Source organism: Halichoerus grypus, chromosome 12, assembly GCF_964656455.1.
Source record: "Halichoerus grypus chromosome 12, mHalGry1.hap1.1, whole genome shotgun sequence".
Classification (NCBI taxonomy): domain Eukaryota; kingdom Metazoa; phylum Chordata; class Mammalia; order Carnivora; family Phocidae; genus Halichoerus; species Halichoerus grypus.
The window spans coordinates 100,582,010-100,608,271 of NC_135723.1; the positions used below are offsets into that span (position 1 = coordinate 100,582,010).

Here is a 26,262-nt window from a genome sequence, read left to right on the forward strand (position 1 = left end):
CCGCGGCTGCCGCATTCCTGCACTGATAAGACAGAAATAGTCCGGCGGCCCGGGGTCTGCCTGTTGACTCGGCGGGGACAGAAACGCCTGCCTTTCCAGCCCTCGCTGTCCAAACAGCGCAGATAAGCGGCGAGGCACGCCGGCGAGCCCGGCTCCTGGGCGCTGGGCAGCGGCACTGCAGCCGGAGGCCGCCCGAGGGCCGCGGGGAGGCGGCGCGGGGAGGGGACGCGAGGGGAGGTGGCGGGGGGCTCGCCGGCCACCCGGGCCCTCGGCACAAATAGTTTCTCGGTTAGGGAATTCGCCGGCAGGGCCAGGCAGGGAACAGTCAGTTCCAACTGTCCCCCAAGCGGCTCCTGCTGCATTTCTGAGGCCCTTTCCCCAGAGACCTGGCAGGCCAAGTAGGGAAACATTCGCTGGAAGGAATCCGGGGGGGAGCCGGAGCCCGGAGGAGGCCTTCCTCCTGCACCAGGCCGTCAGTGGTGGGTGTGCCCGGGGAGGCGGTGTCCCCTCGCGTCCACAGATGTGTGCGCCCTTGTCTCGCCCGCCGTGTGTGTCTGCACCCTGGTGTGGGCACGGCTCGGCGGCTGTGGGTGTGGATGTTTATGTGCGTGCACAGACAAATGCCTTCTCTGTGTGCCTCCCTCCACGAGAGCCTCTAGTGCGTGCGCCCGCTCGCGGGTGCGTGTGTGGCAGGACATGGCCTGTGTCTTCCAGCTCCGTGTGAGTCTATTTCTGGGTATGGGAGTCTTTGTTTGTCTCTATGTGAGAAAGTGAGGGCAAGAGGGGAAGTATTTCGGAAAAGAGGGGTGGATCCGACTCCTGAGAACAGGAAGAGAAAATGTGAGGGCAGGAGAGGGGCTGGGGTGGGTGCTTGGGTGCATGGGCAGAGGGAATGAGGCAAGCAGAGCCTCATGGCTTTGGAACCGGGCATGAGGTGGGGGTAGGGGACCCAGAGGTGCTGGGGCTGCTGGGCATGGTAGGGCCAGCCTCAAGACCCCAAAGAAAGCAGGGCTAAGTGTGGGATTGTGAGGGAGCCCCAGAAGAGGCAGTGTGGAGGGAGCTAGCAGTCCCTGGGGTGAAGGAGGGGCCGGAAACAGGAGGGGCAAATCCTGAGATCCCCAGGCTGGGAACCGTAGCACCACCCAGGCCCCCAAAGGCCACACCCCTCTCTCCTCCTTCTGGAGGAAGAGCCCAAGGGCTTTGGGACGAGAGTGGGTCAAGTTTCCGTGCCTCCCGGGGCTGCATCCAGGTGAGGGTGGGGCAATGCCTGGGGGAATTTGTTGGAAAACTTATTTGAAGTTACACCTTAAAGACCCAGAATTGCACTGGGGGATCCTGACCCTCAACCCCTTCAGAATGCCTTCAGAGGTCAGACAAAGAACTACGGGAGTGTTCTGCCTGGAGAGTGCTTTTGCCTGCAGCCTGATTTCCTTGGGCCCTAGTTGTGCTCCTGTCACCGTCCAGTTGGGTGCCCACGGTCAGTCCTCTGGAAGGCCAGAGTGGCCCAGGATAACCCTCCTTTTCTGCTGGCTTAGCAAGGAACCTAGAGGTCCCCTTCCTACCAAATCTCTACCCAGCGTCCCCTTAGACTCGCCCATGCAGAAACTGGGTCCTGGCAGGGTGGGAATGGGTGGGTGGCTGCCAGAGGCCATGAAGGTGGCTACTGGTGACCTGGGGGAGGTAACCTCTCCAGTCTGTCCACTAACCTCCAAAACCCCTCACTCATTCCCATGTCTAAGCCTCTGCTCCCACTATTCTTTTGCCTGGAATCCTTCTACTACTGCTCATCTGCCTATCCAGATCATATTCATCCTTTAAAGCCTAGTGTTGGCCCCACCTCCTCCAGGAAGCCTTCCCTGATTCCACTCCTGTGCACCAAGTTCTCTTCTTTGAATACCCATTGCCATCTATGCTATGCCATGAATTGGCACTTGCCTGACCAGTGTCTGAGATGTTAGGTTTGGTTTTCCAAATGCGGCCCCCTGATTTCAGGAACTGGTCTTTAAGTCCCACTATCCTCCCCACCCCACCCCATGCTGGGACACGGGGACTTCTGATCAAATGCCTGCTAACAGTTGCAACCACCCAAAGCTCAGTGGGCCAGTGGATGGAGCTCATACTCTGCCACTTACCTGAAGGTCTGAGTCGCCATGGACACCCCCACCCACTGTGGGTGCTTCTAGCATGGACACGTGAAACCACAGACCTTAGGGGTTCTGGGGGATTGGGGCAGGGGCAGACACCTTTAGGCTTTGTGTAAAGCTCAGAGTTCTTAACTCTCGGAGAGGCCTTTTGGGTAAAGAAGACAGCAAAGGAGGCAGATGGGCACCCCTGCTTGGGCAGCTAAGTTTGAGGGAGGGACATGAAGGGGAGTGGGAATACCCTGCATCTGTGAGGGGACTGGTCCCGGAAGGGAGGAGATTGCAGGAGGTGGTTAGACCAAAGGCTCTGGTGATACCCAGGGAGCTGGTGAGTATCACTCAAGACCATAGCTAACTCTGTCCTGGGCCACCCCAGCATCGGGTCCCCCCCACCAGCCACTTCTCTGGGAGACAGCCTTGTGCCAGCGCTGACAACGGATACATAATGCATGCATGCCCCTCAGGCGCATGCCCCTCAGGCACATACACCAATGCAAATGCCAGAGGGACAAGAAGCCACCTGGATTTGCCCACACAGGCCCATCTCCACCATCTCCACAGACACTCACACGGTGCCACCGACAAGGCACCAGCCAGCAGGCACATTTGCATGCTGCTTCTACAGGGGCAGACACGGGGGGAGCCTCAGACCAGAAAGCAGAGGCGCAGGGGTGGGTGCCCTGAGCCAGGACTCCCACCTCACAAAGGCCAGGATCCCCAACGGCTCAGCCCCAGAAGAGCGCTCAGCCGTGCCACTGCCACAGGCTCGGGCCGGGGTGGGGTGGAGGCCCAGGGAAAGCCCCGCTTCCAGCTGGCGGGGGACGTGGGGGGGGGCCCGGGGCTTCCTCCCAGCCCGACTGGGCCCTTAGCCTCGGCCAACCGGCCCACGCCGTGCTTCGGGCAGACCGTGCGCGTGTCCGGGCAGAGGGCGGCCGCCCTGCGGCTCGGAGCCGGAGTCCCCCCTGCCGTCCCCCCATCTCTCCTTCCCTCCGAAGCACCACAAGCACCAAATGGCAAAGCGCCTCTCCCCGCTCAGGGAGAGATGCGCGGCGGCCGGCGGGACGGGCTCAGCGTCCCCGCACCCCCCCGCCCCATCACAGCACCGCGCGGGAGAGGAGGGCTGCCTGGCGCCGGGAGCACGTCCCGGCCCGCTGCCGCCCTCCCTCGCCCTCGCCCGCCCGGGGCCGGGGCAGCGGCTGGAGCCGGACGGGAGCCGGCCCGGGCATGCGCACTGCGGCCTCCCTCCCGGTGAAGGTCAGCCCAGGGCCTAGCTGCAGGACTCAGTGGCGGCGGGGGAGGCGGAGGAGGGAGGAGGGATGCAGCGGAGAGACTTAACTCCTTCCCTGCGGGAAGATGGCCATCGAGGCTGAGGCCGGAGCCCGCGGTCCCCCCCCTCCCCGCCTTCAGTGTAGGTCCTGTTACGGGGACCCAGCTCTGGGGGAGGGGGGAGGAGGGGCAGGGGAGGGAGAATGGAAGAAGGAGGCTAGGAGGAGAGGAGGGAAGCTGGGAAGGGGAGAGGGAGGAAGGCGCGGGAGGAACAAAGGAAACCAGACTGAAGGAAGAGACCTCTTTCCGCTGCCCCCTTTTCTGTATAGCCCCAGCAATAAAGCTTTCCTTAGCGAAATGAAATTACCCTCACTGACTGGGGCATCAGCGTGCGTGCGTGTGTGTGTGGGGGGGGGGGTTGGGGAGACAGAGAGACAGAAACACAGTGAGGCCACCTGGAGCTCTCAGGCTGTGGACCTCTGTTTTCCGTGTTCTGGCCCATCGCTAAACTCAGCCCCCAACTTCTCCTCTGGTCACTAAACCCCAGGGCATGCCAGGGGTCCCAGAGGCAGCGCTGACCCAGCCTACCCGCCTGGCCTAAATCCCAGGCCCCCAGGGAACTCCAGCTAGACCTTGAGGCCAGGCCCAGTCCCCAGAGATGGGTGAAGGAGAATCTTCACCTCTGGTGAGGGGCTTCCTCCAGCCAGCAGACAAGACACTGGCAGACCAGGCCTGGGACATCATGGCACAATCCTCCTCCTCCTCCTCCTGGCTCCCCCCTTGACTCCTCTTCCCAGGCCAGAGCAGCGCTGGGTACCTCCCTCTTTGTGCGAGAATGTTTCTGTGCCTGGACACCCTCTGCTACTAGCCAGGGGGCCGTCTGTCTCTTTGTGTGACTTTGCCTTTCTGTGTCAGTTTTGCAAACACACACAAGAAAGACAAATAGGATAGAAAGAAGCAAAACACAAAGATAAACTAGGACACCAAAATAATTGTGTGACCTTGGGCAAGTTGCTGTATCTCCCTGCCCCTCAGCTTTGTCAGGAGTAAAGGGAAGGGGGTAACCAGATGATTCCGAGGGCCTTTCCTGCCCTGAAATCCAAGGATTCCATAAGACAGGGACAGGAACCAAGGCAGACGAGGCGGGAGGGAGAGGGAGACAGAGACATAGAGAGATAGGCCCACACCATTTAAGGGATGCTGCTAACCCAAGGTGAAGCCTGGTCCTTGTGTGAGTACCCTTCCGGTGAGCCTTCACCACTGTGCACCGCTGTGCCGTCAGCCTCCTGGGAGCGAGGCAAGGCCTTGCCTTGGGGTCTCCAGGGACCTGCTCCGTAAGCAGGTGTATGATAAAGGTTAGTGGAATGAGTTAATCCTTCTTCTCTGTTCTGTGTGGGTGCTCTGTGCCCCCTCCCTGCCCCTCACCTACACCTCATGTATACACGATAACTGCAAACGTCAGCATGTTGAACCTGCTGGTCACTGGGGGCCTGAGCACCCACCAGCCCAGAGGGGAGGCACATTTTGGACTTGTAGTAGCTTTGTACTCTCCCCTCATGACCGCCATTAATGAGATGGTTCCTTGTAGCAGTCCACACCCAACAGCTTATAGCACTGAGCAAAAACGAGCCACTCTGGCCTGCTCCCCATTTTGCCCAGGATGGGGTTGGTCTGTGGGGAGGTATTTATATGGGATGCTGAGGCGTGCTCTAACTGCCCCAGCTCCCGTCCTGCAGCCTAGGGGGCGGGACACGGGTCATGGCTCTGCCTAGTGCGGAGGCACAGACCATGCTTGCTCCCCACCCATCTCCCTCTGGACCAACACTGGCCTGTCTAGCTAGATGCAGGGGCAAAAATAAGGGATCCATGGTCTCAGGACTCGCAGGCTATCAAGACTCCAAGGAGCAGCAAGCCTCTCCTTCTCACTGCCTATGTCCCCCCACCAGCCTCCTAGCTGCCCCGCAGCCAGGGCCCATGAAACCCACCCATCCCATAATGCCTATGTCTGGCTGAAGCCATCACTCCTGCCCTGCTTGTACCCCATGGCTCCCAGGCCTCGGCCCTCCTTTTTCTTGGCAGACAGGAGCCCCATCCCAGCACCTCGGATTCCTCTCCTCTCTCCCCTAGAGCTCGCTGCTCCCTCATGACCAGTGTGGGGACAGTCTCCTGTGGCTTAATGTCCTGCCCCTCACCCCCGGGGAGCTTCTGAGGCCTCAGCTACTGCTCTGACCAGGTGGTCAGAGGGATTTCTGCCAACCACTACATTCTGAGGTCTGGGATGTCACCTGAGTGAAGAAAAATGAGTAGAAAAAAATACATGTACATTTCCTTGACAAATGTTTCAGGGAAATCAAACCAAATGTCAGTTGGCAGCAGAATGTATAGGTAAAACCTGCCCGGAGGCAACCATGGACCTGGTCTCCCGGGTACCTTCAACTCCGTGAGGAGTCAAGGGTGGGCCCTGCCCTGCCCACAGGGTCTGAGGGCACTTTTACACTGCATGGGTGGGGGCTGAGACGCCCTGCCCTTCCCCTCCTAACCCGACACTCTGTCCCTCCCCACGGTCAGCCTGGATGGAGTGCACCTGCCTTCCTATCATGACATACTTCCTCCCTGATTGTGTCTGGCCCCACAGAAGGCCCCGGACTCCCTTCAGCTGCATCCTCAGCTCTGTAAGGCTTGGTGTGGCCCCTCTTCTTCTCCCATCTCCCAACCTGAACCCTTTTACTGTGTGGTCTATCAGAAATAAAATTTCCAATACGCTTGGCCACTTCAGTGAACAGCCCTTTTGCCTTCTTGCGAGAGAAGCCCTCCAGAGACCATACTGCCCCCGAAAACTGCCTCTGGTCGTGGCAGTATTTTCCCCAGAGCACCCCTACCACTGGCCTCGAGGTGGGGTAGAGACCCTCCCCGCCACTCGGGGACACTCACTGACGCCCGTCCTCTTCTTGCTGCTTTTCGGGATCTTCATGGATGGCCCTTGCCACACCTCGGGTCTCTCATTCCTCGGACACCTCTCCTCTAGAGATCCCCCCACCTTCCCTCAGCTATTTGCTCCAAGTCACCTCTTGGGTGACTGTCATTCTAGCAGCTGCAGCCCCGTGCCCCAATATCAGCCTTAAGCACCTCACTCTGACCACCATCTCCTGTCCTTCCAGCTCACTCTGTCCGGTTTCCTGATCCCCAAAGCCTGTGACTCCACTGGAACCTCTGGTCCATTTCTCTGACCCACACCCCTCATCATAACCACACCGTTACATATGATTCTTTTTTTAAAAAAAAAAAATTATGATAAAACATACATAACATAAAATTCACCATTTCACCTCCTTTGCATATACTCTTGACTCTCTTACTTAAGAGTTAAATCCAGCTTTCACCAACTCCTGCCCTGTACCTGGCACCTGCATGTGGCCGGAGAGAGATACACAAGCACCCTGATGGGGTCTCAGTATTCAGGAGCACCCTGGCCCCATGCTGCCCAGCTGTCCCGCTGTCCCTCCTCCACGCACACTCTGTCCCGCCCTGCTCCCGATGTGAGTTTCCACATCTGCTCCCCTGCTCCGCCTCCCCATTCCCAGCTGACCCCCTTCATGAGACACAGAAGCTTCCAAAGAACTTCCACCTAGCCACCTCAGTGGGAACACGTGGTCCTAGCCACAGGCCAGAAGCAGGCGGTGCTCTGGGGCAGCCCCAGAGCCACCTTGTCCTGCTCCCCTGGGGCCGCTTGGTGGCCATGAGCCTCAGAACTCAGAGGGTCTAACGTGGCCTAAGGAGGATAGAATTGAGCTGAGCAAAAGGCGAAAGGCTCCATCTGTGTGCAGAGGACTGGCTGCAGGTTTCTTGGGGGAACGGGGCCAAAAGTGCGTGGGTCTGAGAAGAGGTGGTCTTTGAGGCTGGTCTATGATCAAGGATCTCGCGGTCAAAGCTGGGCTCAGCCTCTCCCATGTCCCCACACAACATACCCTCTTTACTCCGGGGCTCAGAGAGCTGTGGCGATGGCCAAGAGGCTTCAGGAAGACTCGCTGGGGAGTGGGCAGTAGGGAGGAGATGGAGGAGGATGGTCTCAGGACCTGCTTGGTGTACAGCCCCTGGTTGCACAATCCTTTGTAATTAAGGCCAGCTGGTGCCCCCCCACCCCAGTGAATCCCCTCCAGGTAGCCCCTCAGCTAGCCCTGACCCCCTGCCCTTGCTCCCAGATCTGGGCTTTTGCTTTGGCCATTGCCACCTAGTCTGTCTTGGGACAGGGCTGTGACAATGAGGCCTTACTACCCTACCCATCACCCCAGTTCTTCTGGGGTCCTGTCCTCCCCCAGGCCCTGAACCCACTGCCCTGGGTGGGGTCTCCGCAGGCACCACAGCGTGATGCCTCTGAGCTTAGACTTCAGAACAGGACTTCTCAGCCTTAGCACCACTGACATTTGGGGCTGGGTAGTTCTTTATTGTGGGGGTTGTCTCACGTATCCTACGATGTTGGTGGCATCCCTGGCCTCTATCCAGGAAATTTTACCAGCACGCCCCCTGCCCCCCCTCCAGTGCGACAAACAAAAATATCTCCCAATGTTGTCCTTTGTCCCTGGAGGGTGCAATTGCCCTGGATGGAGGACCACTTCTGACGGTCCCGGGTTCACACTCAGCTCATAACTTTGCACCAGTCCCTTCACCTGTCCGAGCCTCGTCTCCCCGGGACGCCCCACACCTGACTCGCAGGTAGATGTGAGGCTTAAAATGAAGCCGTGCACGTGCAGAGTGGGGCACAGGGCCTGACACAGAGGGGACACTTAGCAGTCGCCACTCTTACTAGCTCCTGACGCTGAGTTGGCCCGCCCCTGCCCGTGTGGCTGCCACGGCCCCGCCTCATCTCTGGGTCCCGGCGGCCCTGCTCTCCAACAACCCCCAGCTAGGAGACTGGTGAAAACAGGGAGCCCTCAGAGCCCCTCCGCTGCGGGGCCGTCACAAAACCACGGAGGGAACCTCTGAGGGCTCAGCCGGGCAATTACTCATAGTGGCTAATTCTGGTGGCTCGGGGAGCCCATGCAGAGTCTGGGTTCTACCCCAACCCCTGGAAGCTTCCGTGAGTGCAGAAAGTGGCATTGGTATGCGGGGTGGGTCTCACATGGGAAGCTCAGAAACTTGGTAAGGACTGCAGGAAAGGGGGGAAAGAAGACATTCAGAAGCCCCCAGAAGCGGCAAAGCCACCGGACTCACACCTGAGAAGAATTCGTCAGGGCGACTGTTGGGCCAAGAGAAGCTGAGGTCCAGGAGCTGCCGCTGGAGGCATCTGGAGCAAGAGCAGGGCCTCCTCCCACGCCTGTCCCCTTCCTCCTCTGCTGCCACACATTTAACGAGCGCCTACCATGTGAGCGCTCGGTGCCAAGTGCAGCTCATCCACCCACGAGACAGCCTCAGCCCCGGGGACACAGCGAGTTTGAGGACCGGATAGGGACGGGTGGGCTGGCGGCATCGGAACGGTGAGAAGCCCGTGTCAGCTCCTGCCTCAGGACAGTTGCTGCTGGGGGGGGGGGGGGGTGTAGGCGCGGTGCACCCCATTCCGGAGCTCTGGGCTTCCTTATGGGGAAAAGAGGCAATCAGAGGGGCTGTGGCTTGGCTGGGTGGCCGGCCTTGTGGCCGTGGTGGAGAAGCCAGCAGCCAGCTGCAGCCGTGGCCGAGGGCGTCCCCAGGCGCTGCGCTCCGGCCCCGGCAGAGGCGGAGCCCGCCGCGGGGATGTACCAGTGCACACCGGCGAATGCCTGGGCTGTCTGTGGGAACAGAGGGCGCGGGCCTCCTTCTGGCTGCACGCGGCCCCACGTGAGCAAAGCCACAGCCGGCTGAGGAGCTGGTGTTCCAGGGCCAAGGGGCAGCGGGGACCTCGGTCCTGCCTGGGGCGCGCATGAGCCTGGGTCACCTCCCAGAGGTTCTGGCTACCTAGAGCTCATCTTCTCCCTCCTCCGTGAGACATGGCTCCAAATTCCAAAGGGATCATAGTCCACCCCCCCACCCCTGCCAACTCCCACACAGGTTGAATTGTGTCTCCCCCAGCTGAATTCATTTACTGGAGTCCTAACACCCCTCCCTCAGAACGTGTTCATGCTTGGAGATGGGGTCTTTACAAAGGTAGTCTAGTTAAAATGAGGTCAATAGGGTGACCCTAATCCAATATGACCGGTGTCATAAGATAGGGGAAATTTAGGACACCCGGACAGGTACACACAGAGGGAAGACGTGTGACTCGGGGAAGACAGCCGTCCGCAAGTCAAGGAGGAAGGCCTCAGAAGGAACCCAGCCCCCTGCTGACACCTTGTTCTCTGGCATCCTGCCTCCAGAAAATACATTTCTAGCCTACCCTACATTTCTAGACTCACCAGCCGCCCCCGCCCCCCCACAGCTTTCCCTACTCTTGTGTTGGTCTTCCTATGACCGGCCTGCCCGTTCAAGGCCCACCCGCCTCTCCCCTCGCATCCCCTGATCTGCCTGGAGCCACCGAAAGCAGGGCACTGAGAACAACGTGCTTATGAGCACGACGCAGGGCTGAGCCTGGGGCCAGAACACCTGAGCTTGTGTCTTTTTGCCACCACCAACTGACAGGAGTACAAAAGGGCCACGTTGTGTCAACCTGTCTTAGCCTCAGTCTGTTTATCTTTAAAATGGGTACTGCGCCACTTCAGCTCTTACAGGCTTATTGTGAATAGCAAAACAGTACTGACGGGACACATGTGGGAATTCTTGTTAAGTCCTAGAGGCCCAAACGAAGCTATCACTGTGAGTAACATATCACTCCTTGGTAACCATCCATCCCACTTTGGACTGTTATTGAACTCACTGTCAGTTAAAACTGCAATTCTCTTTCTACTCTGATTGTGCCGAAACGTGTCTCCCATCCCCTACTTCTAACGTTGCCTATTTGGATTCAAGAACAGATAACTTGTACTTACTCCTGTTGATATTCATCTTGTAGGAATCAGCCCATTATTCTAAGCTTGAGATGCTTTGAATCTCAGTTCAGTTATCTGATATATTTGCACCCTTTCCAGCTGAGTGTCATTCATAGATCCATGAGGATGACCTTCTCTCCTCATCCAGGTCCATGCTGACCATACTGGGAAAGGACAGGCAGACAAAGCCCTCTCTCCAGACAATCTACAACCTTGGGGCTGAGTCTTCAATTGGCAGCAAATTTACTCAATCGTAGTAACATGCAGTGATGTGGTGGAGTGTCTTGTTGGTAGTTTAAAATCAGCCGTGGTAGGAGTATTTATACCATGGAAATTGGCAAATAATACAAATCAGATTTCAGCTCCCCCTTCCCACCCTGTCAAGAGCCAGTTGTTAAATATTTACCCGCACACTACTGTATCCAGCCCACGTTTATGTGTCACACTCAAGATATTGGGAGAGACTTTGTCAAACACCTCCAAATTCACACATACATCTTTACGGAGCGTCATAGCCTACAAAACAGTGCAGTATGCATTATTTAATTTGGTTCTTTCAACATCCCAGGAAGTTACAGTGCTGAATATTACTATGCCCATTTTACAGATGAGGAACACAAGGTTACTGATTGACTCAGAGCCAGACAGGGATCTAGCGTCAAAGACAGGGCTCAGACCGCCATGTCCTGATCTCAAGGTCCCTGTTCTCTTCAGCTTGTCATCGAACTGCCCCCCCCGGCCCCCACCATTGGTTGTCAAAGGTGCCCTGAATTCCCTCACCAGCTGCGGTTCTGGGTTTAAAACTCAAGCTTTGAGGGGGATTCTACCTCTATTCCTTCCTGTTAGCAGCACATTATTGGGATCCCTGTTTCTACAGGGGGAGGACCGTCAAGTTTTTGACAAGACTCTCTGCATTCTGTTTAAAATTCATTGATGACAAGAGACTGCTTAAAGTGACCCTAAGTCAATGCGGTGTTTCTCAACCTGGGGTCCAATGATGCCTGGGACCCTTGAGTTCTCCGGGCTAGTAATGCAGATTTAGGGCTCTGGGCTAGAAGAGGTGACCGGTCGGGGGGTGATGGCATGAGAGGAAGCCAAGGAGGAAGCTGCAAAACAGACAGGTTTGGCTTAGCCCACACAGTGTCTTTCTTAAACACTTTTTAAAATCTTAAAAATTGAGAGATTTCACATAAAAAGCCAGATTTCCAGAATCTCTGAAAAACCTGGAAATCTGGCAACACAAGCCCACTGATATACTTGGAAACAATCAGATGGAATTGGGGAGGGGCTCTCCCTTTTTGAAGTGGCAGGACTTCTCCAATTTACCCCCCCCCCCCAATGTGGGGAGTTGCAAACTCTAAAGCCCTAGGCGCCCAGCAATGAATGTAAATGAATGGTGTGAGCTTTGAGCGCCAGGACAACTAGCCTTTGACCTTGGGTCTAGGTGCTGGGGTACAAAGGGCTGGCCTGGGCCTACAGAAAGGGCTGGCTGCTTTGTCTCTTTGAGAGCCTCTCTGGTTTGGGTCACCGCACACCTCTGAGGGCTGGATGTGGTGGACAGACCCCAACTAGGACTCTTGCACTAACCATTGGGAAGTTAGTTTCAGTTTCTCATCTTGAAAGTGATGATGATAATATTAGCATTTACCTCATAGTCTTGTGGTGAGGATAAATCAGCTAAACCACGAGAGATTCTTAAAACAGTTCCTAAAACTTGCAATAAGCTCTCAATCAACACTGGTTGCTATTCTTCTGCCCCGGGCCTGCTTGGCTCTTCTCCTTCTGGTGCGAGCTGCTCTGGAGTCTCGGGGGCTGATGAAGGAAGAAATGAGGGCTGGGACTGTTGGGGGTGGGGTGGGGGCGTCTGGACAGGTGGGGCTCTAGTCCACCAGACAGGCATTCTTTAAAAGTGTGTCTAAGATGGTTTTCTCCTGAAGGAAGAGGCCAGAGTAAGATAGTGGTTGGATGGTAAAAGTAAGGGGTCAAAGAAGAAACTGAGGCACAAAAGCAAAAGAATGCTTCCTGCTGGGTGGGGTAGAGTGGGGTCTGCAGACAGAGCTGGAGCTCAGCTTCTCCTCCTTCTACTCCGGCCCCTCCTCCGAGCCCACCCACTGGGGCTCCTGCTGTGGATTCAGCTGCTGACAGGGGATCAGATCTGCTCACAGCCCAGGACAGCCAGAGCACCACAGGGCTCTCCCCTCCACCGCGCTGGCTGACTTTTTATTTCCAGCTCAAAACTTCACTGAAGGCAAAGAAGGCGGGGCTCTTAAATATGCAGACTTGCATCAGGGCTGGGAAGCTGGGCTAAAGCTAACGAGATAACTCTGCTTCTGAGTTCAAGATGTGGGAGCGGGGAGAATGGAGTTCGCAGCTGAGGGGTGGAAAGGCCCAGGGGCTGCTCGCTGATTCCAGGCCTTTATGAGCCCGCAGTATACGGGCAGCGAGAAAGGAAGCTGGGCCTGGGACCAGGGGGGACAGGGTCACAGGGTCTACGGATGACACCTGGATGCCGTGGTGCTCAGGGCGGCACTGAGCACCACATTTTAACCCACGGGCCGGTGAGGGGCACTCTGGCATTCACCACATGCTGGGTGTCGAGCTGAGTGCTCAGTACTTAGCATTCCACAGAATCTTTATAGAAGGGGCATCAAGTCCCACCTTACAGACGGGACACTGAGGCTCAGAGAACTAAGTGCCTCTTCCCACACCCACCTAGCTGGTGAGGGGCAGAGCCCACCTTCCAACGGAGACCTGGGAGCCCCGAAGCCTGTCTGCTAGCACCAGGCAGCCTCACCCCCCTCTGGCTCTCCCAGTGGGCGCCAAGGGTGAGAGCCGCCTGCACAGGCCCCCAGGTGAGGAACATTTGAGGAAGCCAGTTCCCGAAAGTTCCTGCAGGCGGACCCGGGGAGTGTGGACAACTGCTTCCAAATGTCTGGAGGCAGTTAGATGTCATGGAAGCAGAAAAGGGTTTATTCTCTAGAACTCCAAAGGGCAAGACCAGGGTCACTGGAAGGAAGATTCTCCTCACCACAAGAACAACTAAAGATGGGGTGCCTGGGTGGCTCAGTCAGTTAAGCATCCCACTCTTGATTTCGGCTTAGGTCATGATCTCAGGGTCGGAGCGCGGGTGCGGGGGATCAAGGCCCGTGTCAGGCTCTGTGCTCAGTGGGGAGTCTGCTTGAGATTCTCTCTCTCCGTCTGCCCCTCCTCCCTCTCCCCGCCCTTCCCTCCCCCAGGCATGCTCTCTTTCTCTCTCTCTAAAATAAATAAATAAGTCTTTTTTTAAAAACCCAACTAAATATGGAAGGAGCATCTGTGAACATGGTGAACAGGTCCTTTTGGAAAGGGACAGCTGCCCAGCCATGGGCCAAGAGCAGCTCAGGTGTCAGCAGGCCAAGGTGGGTAGGCAAGAAAGGCCCCCCCTTGGGTTGTGGGGTGTAGAGAGGACAGGGCCAACCATATGAAGGGATCTCAGGGTCCTCTTCTTTTTTTTTTAGAGAGAGAGAGAGAGCAAGCGAGAGAGCAGGGGAGGGGCAGAGGGAACGGGAGAGAGAGAATCCCAAGCGGGCTTCATACCAAGCGCAGAGCCCGATGCAGGGCTCCATCCCACGACCCTGAGATCAGGACCTGAGCTGAGATCAAGAGTCGGACACTTAACCAACTGAGCTACCCAGGCGCCCCTCAGGGTCCTCTTAAGATCAGCTGTCAGAGCCACCTCCCCCCCGACCCCCTGCCTCATTCATTCACGAAATATTGTTCTGTGTTGTGTTGAAAAAGACAGACGCAGTCTGTGCCTTTAAGGAGCACTGCACTGACATCTTTAAATTTTTTGTACATGCTATAAGCTATAAGAAGGTGGGACTTCATACCTAATCAGGGTGGGAGAAAGTGTCCCTGGAAGAAGTGGCATTTAAGTCGAGACTTGAAGGATGGGCAGATTTAGGCAGGTGAAGGGAGCTGGAAGTGTGTTGCAGGCCAAGGGAACAGCACGTGGGAAAGCCCTGAGTGAGGGCAGGTGCTTGAAGCCCGTGAGGAAACGGAAGAGAGAACAGATCAGATCTGTGTTGCTGGGGTTGGGGGCGGGGGCCCAGACTGAGAGCGGGGCACCACTTGGGTGGCTACCTCGGTGGTCCAGGCAGGAGACAACAGTGGCATTACTGAGACGTAAGTGGATGGAACTGAGATGTATCTAGGAAATCAAATCAAATCAAAGGAAGAGGTGATTGTTCCAAGGGAGAGAGAAGGAAGGGGGAGGGTCATATGTCACTCCCAGGTCTGGGCTTGAGCTTCTGTGTGGCTGTCAGCATATGGCCAGCCCCACCCCCACTGTGGAGGGGACCCCATGCTCTTGTCATCGTGTGTTCACGGGGAGACCTCTACTCTGCTCCTCTGGAGAGAAGACTCTGGAATAATCCTGCCACCTCTCCCACCACTTGGGAGGGGCTCTCTGCCTGAGGAGGTTGGGGGGGGGGGGTCCTGACATCTGCAAGACAAGTTCTCCTGGGCCAGGGGTGGTGACATCAGGACTGTTCCCTGCAGCCTGCCCTTCCCTTTGGGGTGCGTCTGCTGGCAGGAGGGAGCCCATCTCAAGCTGTTCCCATGCCCCAGATAAACAAACCCAAGTTAGGGTATCGGGTCTGCCTGGGGCATCCAGGCCTCAGGTTCAAGCTTCTTTCTCTAGTCTGGCTGGCCCTGCGGTAAAGCTGATTTATGTCCCTGACACGCGGGCCTACTTCTCAGCGGGCTCACGACCTACGGTGTAAGGCATGTGACTGGGCCCACCCTATACCCAAACCCACCTGCTGGGCATGTGTGCTGGTTGAGGTCTCCAGGTTCCTACAAGGATATGAGCCTTCCCCAAGAATGTGACTCTGTACTTAATTCCCGATTTAAACAGACCTTCCTGCTGCCTGACCATTCTCAAAACTTTGTTGTAAATAGTGGCGTGTAGAGCACTTCCCGGAGGCAGGCGAGGTCTTCCTCTGTAGCCCTTCTAACTTTTGTCTCGGGATTGACCATGATCAGCGATATTTACATGGCTGCATGCTATTTTGTTGGTCTTTGCCTTTGCCTAGGAAACCTGTGCTGAGCTCTGCCACCCAGTGTCCCCCTCACGTCACCACACAGGAAAGACTTCTCGGGGTCACAGGGCCCGAAATCACAGTGTCTTTGAGCAAATGGTTTGGCTTCCTGGCGGTGTGAATGACACGAGCGTCCTGTTTTCTCACTGTGGAGGGGGCCTCGGGGCCTTGGGGCTTGGGTTTTGTGCACTAATGTCATCCTTGGCTGCCACATCTATTCCCTGCCCTGTATTCCCAATGTCCTGACGTCCTCCCTACACGTGTCTTTGCAACGTGCCTCCGACCCTTTCTGGAGTGAGGTAGAAAACAAGCACATCTTCCTGCATCTTCTAGTCTCTGCTTTTCTCCCCCTCCCCACAGTACCGCTGCTCCTCGCTCCAGGCCCCAGAACGTTCTTCAGTCTGGAAAGAAGGTTGACATGGGAGATGATCCAAGTTTGTAAATTCCAGGAAAGGCATGAGCGGGACACATGCTCATAAGACACATTCTCAAATTTCCTGGAAGTTAAGTTTAGGTAACAAAGGAATTGGTTTCACAGCTCGGGAAGCAAATCAAGAGGTGGGCCAGACCAAAGTGAGCGACCACTCTCCCACAGGGTCCTCACAAGTGACCAAGGGTCTGCACATCCCTCACCAGCCGGGGACACCACGGCCACAGCCCTGGCCCCCACCAGGAGTCCCTCAGCAGAGGCCACCAGAAGCGGGCTGACGCCTCCAGCACGGTCATCCGAGAGGGCTCAGAACCCAGCGGGACCTGAGGGCCATTCGCTCAGCCCACGTGTCTGCAACTCGGCCTTCTCTCGTGACACCTCCTGCCACTTCCTCCCGTGACACCCCCTCCTGGTGACACCTCCAGCTCATTACCTCCACCACTTAACGCTCACTAATAACGAGCTCTCACTTGCAATCACACTGCCGGCACTCGGGGCGAAGACAGCCTCCAGCTGCTGCACGCCTGTGCTCGCGCCCCCTGCGCTGTCTAGACGCTAGCACGGGGCCTGTCAGCGTCCAAACGACAGCACGTGCCCGAGCCGCCCAGCGTCAAAGCCGGCTCCATGCCTGGGACTGCACATGCTGAATGAAGCCCAGTTTCACGTTCACGTGGTTCTAAAACAAAACGCCAGAAACCTCCCCGAGCACCTCACCCCTTGTCCCCTGCATCCCACGGAGAGGCCCCCAGGAGCCTCACGACGGACCCTCCGTTCACCTTGTGACCAGGCCCCTCTGGGACCAGGGGTCACTAGGATGTACCCACCACGCTCAGAGCCTCCAACCCCCCACGCCTCCCCTCCCCTGCTGCCCATCCTCCGGGGGGATCACCTCCTTCAGGCAAGGTCTGGATCAACCCAGGGCACCGACCTACTGCTGCCACGGAGCCAGCTTAGGGCTTAGCTCAGTGCACCCCAAATCAGCCACGACTTACAAGGACTCACCACGTGGGGGCCCCGGCTCTCGCATACCTCCCAGGGACCCCAGCTGCTCGGCAAGCCTCCAGCCTCAGACACCCGACATCTTTAGGGTTGCCCAGAAAGTACACCAGCTTACACCTTCTCTTTAGGATTCTGCATTAAAAAACCAGCCTCTGCAAGCTGGGGAACAGGTCCACACTTAACCTAAGGCAGTGGTTAGGTTGTGGGGCAGTAGGCAGGACCTCTGTGCGGGGCCTGGACTTTCCTGCACTGCACTGCATGGTTCCCCAGTGGCCGGCACCAGGTGACAGCCCCGGGCTCGTCCCCGCCCGCAACCAGCGGCCACGGCACCATCTTGCCCAGGCACAAGCCCGCCACAGGGGTGGGACGGAGGGGAACAGCCCAGGCAGGAGAGAGAGAGTTCCTCGGCCCTTTCGAGGAAGGAGAAGCTGGGAAAGCCACCCTCATTTCACCCAGCGCCTTGTCCTCTGGAATCCCACTTCACGCTGCTCCTTTCGAGGACTTTCCCCTCCTCAGAGCCCTGGGGTCTGAATGGTCTGCTGGGGCACTCCCCTCGGGCTTCGGGTCCTGAGGGCAGGGAGTAAGTCCCTCACACCTCCAGGGACCCCTCCCCCCCAGCACCCAGCCTGTCACAGGAGACTCCCACTGCTGAGGCGGCCAGGGTGACAGGTGGGGCTGGGCAGGCCTCAGACCCAACTCCTGCCCTTTCCCACAGCTGAACGGGGCTCTCAGGCAGGCAGCCTTTCCACCCGGTGCCTCGGTGCTTCCTTCTGGACCAGGGGCACCGACGTGATACCAGCCTGGCCAACCTCCTCACACTTTGCCAAGAGGAGGCCCAGGAAGGTCCCACTCACGTGCGATGGGCCTGGAGCACCCGTGAGTCTGAGGCCTGCCTGGTGGCAGCACAGGGCTGGCCCCACCCGAGGCCACGCAACAGGCTACCACCACCTCCCCGTCCCGCCAAGAACAAACCCCTGCCTGGGTTCTGGAAGGATCTTAGAGGTTTGCCAAGGCAGGTTTGGGGTTAGGTTTCTAGAGCCCAAGGTGTGCTGGGCATCAGCAGGTCCCCCCCAGCTAGCAGGGAGCATGTGTGCACACACGCAGGTGAGGACGGAGGAGGTGTGTGTCTGCGTGTCTGTGAGTGGGAGGAAATGAAATAAGCCAGAGACCCAGACCATTTTCACCTGAGCCAAAAACTGGTTTCAGGCTCGCTGGTTCCTGGCGCAGACTGGCTTTGATAGGTAGGAGCCAGGGAGCCAGGAGGAGAGGGGCACTCAGAAGAGGTAGTGGAAGGGTGGAAGATGTCAGCAGGGGCTGGGGGATGGCCCCAGCAGTGGGAGGGGATGGGAAGAAGCATGTCATAGGTCTGGCTCGGGCGGGGCAGAAATGCCAAGAGGGGGCCTTGGGGTATGACCGGAGGCCAAGAGCCAGCACCACTCAGTGGGGTCACAGGGCTCCTGTTCCTGGGCTGGGGGGGGGCAGCGCCTACCTGTACCACGGCGGGTGGGTGCTGAAGGCCTGGAGTCATAGGTGGCAGGGTCCTGCAGTGGGGGAGTCATCCAGTGCCCCCTCGGTGCCCGGGCCCAGAGCCCACTGCCCCTGCAGCACCAAGGGCCATTGTGAGGAGAATCTGAAAGGAGAGGGCAGTGGGAGGGGTGGGCCAGACCCCGAGCCCCAAAGGCAGAGTCCAAATGGACCTCCGAGGGCTGGTGAGGAAACCTGAGGGGCTCAGCTGGGTGGACCAAAGTCCGGGACAAGGAGGTCTGAGAAAGAAAACAGGAGGTATGCAGAAAGGGACCAGGGTGGAGGTGACAGGCAAGGGCCAGCGAGGGCTGCACGGGGAGCATGGGGCGGGAGCAGTGTGAGAGCAGGAAGCAGTCGGCAGAGACCAGGTCTGGCAGGACTAAGCTAGAAGGACAGAGCAGAGAACCCAGGCAAGACCCAGGCCCAGCAGGAGAGGCAAGTTTTGGGGACTTGGCGATAGGCAGGAGAGAAGAGGGAGAGCTGGGCATTGGAGGCACAGGGCATGACCATCAGGCCCAGGTGGGACCTGGATGGCTCCTGGAGCCCAGAAGGGACATCTGAGGGAATCCCTGGGGGCGGCAGGCGCATCAAGTAGGCCTGTTCTTAGTGTGCCCACTGTGCTCACGCCGGCCCCTCCCTGTGTGCATGGCCGTCCTGGTTTCACCCCTCCCGCAAGAGCAGCAAGGCCACAGGCTGGGGTCAGGACCCAACTTGTGAACTCAAGTCCTTGAGCAGGTGGAGTGTGGGGGACAAGGAAAAGGCATTGCTATAGGTATGGGGTGGGGCTTGAGCGTGGTTCAGGGTCGCACGTGGGTGGTGTTGGCCAGGAGGTGACTCCGAGAAGTGTGAGGAGGCAGGCCAGCAATGAGAGGAGGAAGATGCCAATGGGGGAGAGGTTACCAGCCCAGGGGCGGTGGTGGGGGGTGCCCTGCAGGAAGGCTGAGACAGAGGGACAACCTGAATGGGAGAGAAGTGTCCAGGCAGGAGGGTGCCAAGTGGAGACAGGGAAGGTGCCAGGCAGGGGAAGGAGGGAAGGTGCCAGGTGGTGGGGGAGGAGGGGAGGTGCCAGGCAGGAGAGGAGGAGGGGAGGTGCTAGGCAGGGGAGAGGAAGGGAGGTGCCAGGCAGGGGAGGGGGGGAGGTGCCAGGCAGAGGGAAGGAGGGGAGGTGCCAGGCAGAGGAGTGGGTAGGAGGGAGAGGATGCCAGGCAGGAGCAGGATGGGAACATGCTAGGCAGGGAGGCGGTGGCAGGCGAGGGGGAGGAGTAGGTGCAAGGCAATCAGGGAGGAGGGAAGGTGCCAGGCAGGGGAGAGGAGGGGAGGTGCCAGGCAGGAGAGTGCCAGGCAAAGGGAAGGAGGGGAAATGCAGGTGGAGGGAGGATGGGAAGGTACCAGGTAGGGAAGGAAGGAAAGACGCCAGGCAGAGATGAGAAGGGGGAAGTATCAGAGAGGAGGTATGATGGGAGTCTGCCAGTCATGGAAGAGGTGCAAGAAAGGGGGGAGGAGGAAGAGATACCAGGCTGAGGGTGGGGGAGGTGCCAGGCAGGGGGAGGAAGAGAGTGAGGAGTGGGGGGAGAGATCAGGAGATGAGGAGGGGATGAAGACGCCAGGCTGGGGGGGGGTGCCAGGTAAGGGGAAGTGCCAGGTAAGAGGAAGGTGCCAGGAAGGGGTGAGAAGGAAGATGCCAGGCAGGGGGGAGGAGGGATGTCAGGCAGTGGGGAGACCAGAGAGATGCCAGGCAGGGAGGAGAACGGGGAGAGGCCAGGGGGGCGGAGGGGGATGTCAGACAGGGGGAGATGCCAGACAGGGGGGAGGAGGATGCCAGGCAGGGAGAAGAAGGGATGCCAGGCAGGCGGGAGCAGAGGAGATACCAGGCAGGGGGGAGGAGGGATGCCAGGCAGGGGAAAGAGGGATGATGCCAACAGAGGCAGGACGGGTACTGCCAGGCAGGGAAGGCGGGGGCGCCGGCGCAGCGCGGCCGGGCGGCGTCTCCGCAAGGGCCTGGGGGCCGCGCAGCGCGGGTCGCTCACCTGCTCCCCCGGGACCCCGGCCCGGAGCACCGCCGCCCGCTCCCCGCTCGGCGCGCTCGGCTCGGCCCGGCGCCTGCGCCGCTGCAGCCCGGAGCGGGGGAGGCGCAGGGAGCGTCTGCAAAGAGCGAGGAGCTTAATAATGAGTTAGGGATCAGAGCAGGCAGCGTCGCCCCAGCCATCCGAAAGCGCGATCACCACGCTGGGAGCATCGCCGCCCGCCCTGGCCAAGTCCATTGTGATCCTCAGCCTGTGCACAGATGAGCCTTAGGTCCGTAGGTGCACCCACGCGCCCACTGAGTCCCACAGACCGTCAGAGCATCCCAAGTGACCGCAGACATTACCTGCTCTCGGACCACACGCGCGCGCGTACACACACACACACACACACACACACACACACACACACACACACGGGGAGCGGGGCATCGGTTCCACTCCAGGTTCAGAGCCAGGCACTGACTGATGACATCTCCTCCTACCTTTATGCACAAGCCCTTGCCCCACATCCAGTCACAGGAGCCGACCCTGGTCACTCCATGGGGTCTCCCAGGAATACATTTGATCTAGCGCGTTCAGTAAGCAAATGTGGGTAGCAGTCCCCCTCCAAGCACCAGTAGCAGCTAGCACAGTGCCTGGCATAACAGCAGGGGCTCAACTCTCACCTGCTAAAAGGGATGAGCCTCAGAGAGACTTAGGCAAGGTCCAGAGGGAGTGGGAGCCTCCACATGGAGGATCCAGCAGGTGAGGACTTTGGGGCAGGGTCCTGGCAGCCCCTGAGGAGGAGCTGTGATAGAGACCCAGGTCGGTGGGGTCCTGCCCCCTCAGATTCTCGCCTCTGTCCCAGATGCCTAGCCTAGCCCCATCCAGCCACTCCCTCACACTGTGGGCATTTCGGGGTGGTGGGCTCCCAGCGTTGCCTGGGCCTGCGCTGCCCCTGACATGAGCTAACTTGGAGGCTTTTCTACCTCCACTGTTTTTTTGTTTTGTTTGTTTTTTGTTTTTTTGCGGGTTTTTTTTTTTTTTTTTTGGTCATTATGTTTTACTTTTTTACCTAATTTTTTTCCAATTGTGTTAAACTACACAGAACACAAAATTTGCCATCTTTTTAAGCGTACGGTACGATGCTGTGAAGTGTATTTACCTTGTTGTGCAGACCATCTCCAGAACTCTTTCATCTTGGCAACCTGAAACTCTACCCATTAAACAATTCTCCTCTCCCCCCCAGACCTGGGGCACCATCGTTCTACTTTCTGTTTCTATGAATTTGATTACTCTAGGTACCTCATATAAATACATTCATACGCACTTGCCCTTTTGTGACTGGCTTATTTCGCTGGGCATAACGTCCTCCAGGTTCGCCCATCCTCTAGCAGCTGTCAGCACTGCCTTCCTTTTCAGGCTGAACGAGCTTCCATTGTATGGATGGATACAACCTATGGGTGGATATCAGCCACATTTTGTTTATCCATTCATTTGTCCATGGACATTTGGGGTTGATTCCACTTTCTGGCCCTTTAAAACACGTTGCCATTAAACTGGACAGAAACACACTCCCGCTCAGCCCTGGGAAGACACACTCAGTCCTCCCCAGTGCCTTTCAGCACCTGTGATCCTATTTTCAGGACCCTTCCCCAGAGGACCTCAGACCTTTGGCTACTCAGAGGACCCACTTTGGCCTTTTTACCCAAATTTGCTTACTTAACGCGCTAGATCAAATGTATTCCTGTGTCCCTTCTAGTGAAGGGACCCGGGGTCCCTGCTAACAGCTCGATGCTGTCCTTCCTAGGAACATTTATCTCCTAACAAGGGAAACATTTATCTCCTAACAAGGGACTCTTGGAAATGCAGGGGAAAGAGAGGCACAGTGGATATTTTGAGGTGGGGAAGGATTTGTTCAGTGACCTAGGGGAGTGGGGGACATGGAAAGCCGTCTGGATAATGGGATCTGAGGGGGCTTGAAAGACTTCCCATGACCCAGACCCTGGGGCTGAGGTCAGTACTAGAGCTTCACTCCTCTGGGCAGAGAGGAGTCTATTTAGAGGTGGTACACACCCACTTGTCCGCCCCCCCCCGCCCCCAGCTGTCTCCCTTCCCACCAACACCAGTTATTAACTTGGCAGAATAAGCCCTTCTGATGGGACAAGTAGTTGGTTCTGAAAGTGAGGCGAGGTGACCGGGTCCTGACATGAGGGTGTGTGTGTTGGGGGATCATCAGAGGAGGCCCTCAGAAGGAGAATAGGCAGCCCGGACACAAGCACGGGTGGCCTCAAGGAGGCAGGCTGGCTGAGTGCTGGCCTAGGCCTGGCCAGAGAGGACAGGCAGGGAGCCAGTTGGGCAGTCCTGCCTCTTCTAACCCTGTGCCCACACCCTGCGGCTCCTTTTCCTCCTCCCACTCACAGTCTGTCCATCAGGGATAAAGTTATCAAAGGTAAGCCCCTGGCTCTTCTTTATGACTTCCCAGGTAGGTGGGGCAGCCTGTCTCTATCCCAGCATTAGTTTTTAAGTCACTGATCCCTTGTCCGTCTTTCCTTCTGGACTGGGAGCTCCAGGAGGGTGGGACTGGGGTTTGTCAGCCCAGCACAAGCCGGGTGCAGAGGAAGGCCCAGTAAATGTTTGGAGGAGGCTTCCGGCAGACAGGCTCTGGTGGCAGGAGGGCTGGCAGTGAAGGCCTGGGAGGCCAGGGGTGAGGCTGAGCCAGAGGTTGGGTGGGACAGGGCTAGCGGTGAGGGGCGAAATTCAGTCATCTGCGAGGGTCGCTGTTGTTCCCTGCAGCACTGCTCATGTAGCAAGAATTGGAAATACCTAAATGTTTGCCAATGGGTGACAGATTAAATAGTGTGACAGGTGTAAACAGGTGATAAGAGACAGGATAAACAGGTGACAAGATAAATACATCATTCAGTGAATGCTATCAAACAATGGGGAAGCACTCTATAGACTGATAGAGCAGGATCTCAAAGATAAGGTGAGTGAAAAAAGCAAGACGTGCAGAACAGTGTGTAAAGCATGCTAGTGTATGTGTGCGTGCGTGTGTGTGCACGCACGTGTGTGTGTGTGCGCGTGTGCGTGTGCATATAAACACACAGTCCTCTGGGTACAAAAGGAACTGGCCTCTGGTGAGGATCTGGAGGGCGGGATGGGTAGAGGGAGACTTGCTTTCCACTGCGTGTTCCTTTTTAGCTTTTTAATTTAGAAGTAAAAGTTTACAAAAACCACCCATATCATCATTTATACTTTCAAATTACTGAGCACCCACTATGTAAAATTAGGCCACAGATCTATGTGCCTTTGATCATGAACCTGTATGGGACTCTTCATCAGTTAATTTCTTTTTTTTTTTTAAGATTTTATTTATTCATTTGAGAGAGAGAAAGAGACAGAGAGCACAAGAAGGGGGAGAGGCAGAGGGAGAGGGAGAAGCAGACTCCTCACTGAGCAGGGAGCCCACAGGGCTTGATCCTAGGACCCCAAGATCATGACCTGAGCCAAAGGCAGATGCTTAACCATGTGAGCCTCCCAGGCGCCCCCTTTCTTTTACTTGTTTTGCATTTCTGCCTCGAACTTGTCTTCTGGTGTGCCCAGCATTGTCCTAGGCTCTGTGGGCAGGGATGAATGAGACACCTCTTGACTGGATGGGGGATTAAGACATGGGAACAACTCACTATGCCAGGTAGAAGGGCTGGAGTGCAATCACAGAGGCCAGTCCCAGTGCTGGAGGGGACAGAAAGTACAACGGAGCTGGGGAGAATGCGGGGGGGGGGGCTGGGGACAGGGGGAGGGGGAGTTAGTGTTTCATGGGGACAGAGTTTCTGTTTGGCAAGATGAAAAGTTCTGGAGATGGGTGTTGGCGATGGTCGCACAACAGTGTGAATGTATTTAATGCCACAGAACAGCGCACTTACACATGGCTAAGATGGTAAATTTGATGTTATGTGTCTTCCATTACAATTAAAACAAATAAAAATAGGGGATATCATGTAGAGCATGGTGACTCCGGTTAATAATACTGTATTGCAATTTGAAAGTTGTTAAGAGAGTCGATCTTAAAAGTTCTCATTTCAAGAAAAAAAAATCGTAACTATGTGAGGTGATGGTTAACTAGACTCCCCCATACCCTCTGATCAGGAGAGGGAAGGTACAAAGATTCCAGAAATTGCTCTGAGATTTAGTCAGATGTATTTCTGATTTGGTGTTTTTCTTCTCTTTGAGTCCTCCTGCCCTGCCCACCTCAAGATATCCTGTCCAAGCTTCAGGCCCCACAAAACCTCGGTCTGGTCCTGGCTGAGCCATGTACTGAACTGTGAGTGCTCTTCCTTTCTTAGACAACTTTTGTTCGTAGAGTTCGTAATTAGCCTTTTTAAAATAAACAATTTTTTAGAGCAATTTTAGTTTCACAGTAAAACTGAGTGGAAAGTACAGAGAATTCCCATATACCCTTCCCCCCTCCCTCCAACCCCCCCCCCCACCGCCAAACTACAAAATGACACACACCAGAATGGGACATTTGTTACAATCAGGGAACCCACACTGACACATCGTTATCACCCAAAGTCCACAGTTGACATTGGAGTTCACTTTCCTTGTACATTCTATGGATTTGGACAAACGTATAATGACGTATCTACCACCATGGTATCATACAGAATAATTTCACTGCCCTAAGAATCCTCTGTGCTCTGTCTATTCCTCTCTCCCTCCCCACAACCCCTGATCTCCACAGTTTTGTCTTCCAGAATCCCATAGAGTCGGAAGCATACAGTATGCATCCTTTTCAGGCTGGCTTCTTTCATGGAGTAATATGCATTTAAGTTTCCTCATTCATATCTTCTTGTGGCTTGATAGCTCATTTCTTTTTAGAATAATATGGCATTGTAAGGATGTACCACAATGATAATTATCTCTCTCTCTCTCTTTTTTAAAGATTTATTTATTTATTTATTTGACTGGGAGACACACAGCGAGAGAGGGAACACAAGCAGGGGGAGTGGGAGAGGGAGAAGCAGGCTTCCCACTGAGCAGGGAGCCCGATGTGGGACTCGATCCCAGGACCCTGGGATCATGACCTGAGCCGAAGGCAGACGCTTAACAACTGAGCCACCCAGGTGCCCTAATTATCTCTTTGAAAAAAATTTTTTTTTGTTTGTTCGTTTCCTTAGTTTTCTATGTACTTATAAAATCAGTGGCTCAGTTGGTTAAGTGACTGCCTTCAGCTCAGGTCATGATCCCAGGGTCCTGGGATCGAGCCCCGCATCGGGCTCCCTGCTCCACCGGGAGCCTGCTTCTCCCTCTCCCACTCCCCCTGCTTGTGTTCCCTCTCTCGCTGTCTCTCTCTCTCTCTCTGTCAATTAAATAAATAAATAAAATCTTTAAAAAAAAATCAACACCAAGTCTCAGGGGACTATCTAAATTCCCTCTCGGGGCATTCAGATTCTATAGGCTCTCCAGGAGAGCTATTCCATGGCTGCCCACAGCGGTTATCCTGGAATTTCCTTTCAATATAACCTTGAGAATTCCCTTCCCCTCTCTACTGTTCTTCAATCCCCTCATTGGATAGATACTGAGCGCATACTACCTGCCGGGCATTGTTTTAGGTACTGGGATATAGCAATGAACAACACCATGAACCAAAATGTTTCTCCCGACTTGGAACTTACCTTCAGAGGGGAAGGACAGGCAACAGGTAAGAAAAATACGTGGGATGTTCATTCCAGGCCTCTAAGGCTGGTTCGATATTCAGAGGTCGATCGATCAATGTAATCTTCCATATTAACAAGCTAAAGAAGAAAAATCACATAATCACATCAACTGATGCAGAAAAAGCATTTGAGAAAATTCAGCAGCCGAAAGGCAATTTGAGGAATT

The 26,262-nt window shown here is 56.2% G+C and overlaps 1 protein-coding gene across 1 annotated transcript in view; it reads right to left on the bottom strand.

The window, feature by feature from the left end:
- SMARCD3 (SWI/SNF related BAF chromatin remodeling complex subunit D3) overlaps positions 1-20,517 on the bottom strand; it is a 30,044-nt gene extending 9,527 nt beyond the window's left edge. Inside the window, exons 1-2 of the mRNA XM_036102098.2 lie at positions 20,401-20,517; positions 18,339-18,479 (exon numbers count right to left, since the gene is read on the bottom strand). Of these exons, the coding sequence (XP_035957991.1) occupies positions 18,339-18,377 (39 nt within the window). The 5' untranslated portion in view covers positions 18,378-18,479; positions 20,401-20,517. The remainder of the gene's footprint in view (positions 1-18,338; positions 18,480-20,400) is intronic.
- Between the last annotated feature and the right edge of the window lie 5,745 nt (positions 20,518-26,262).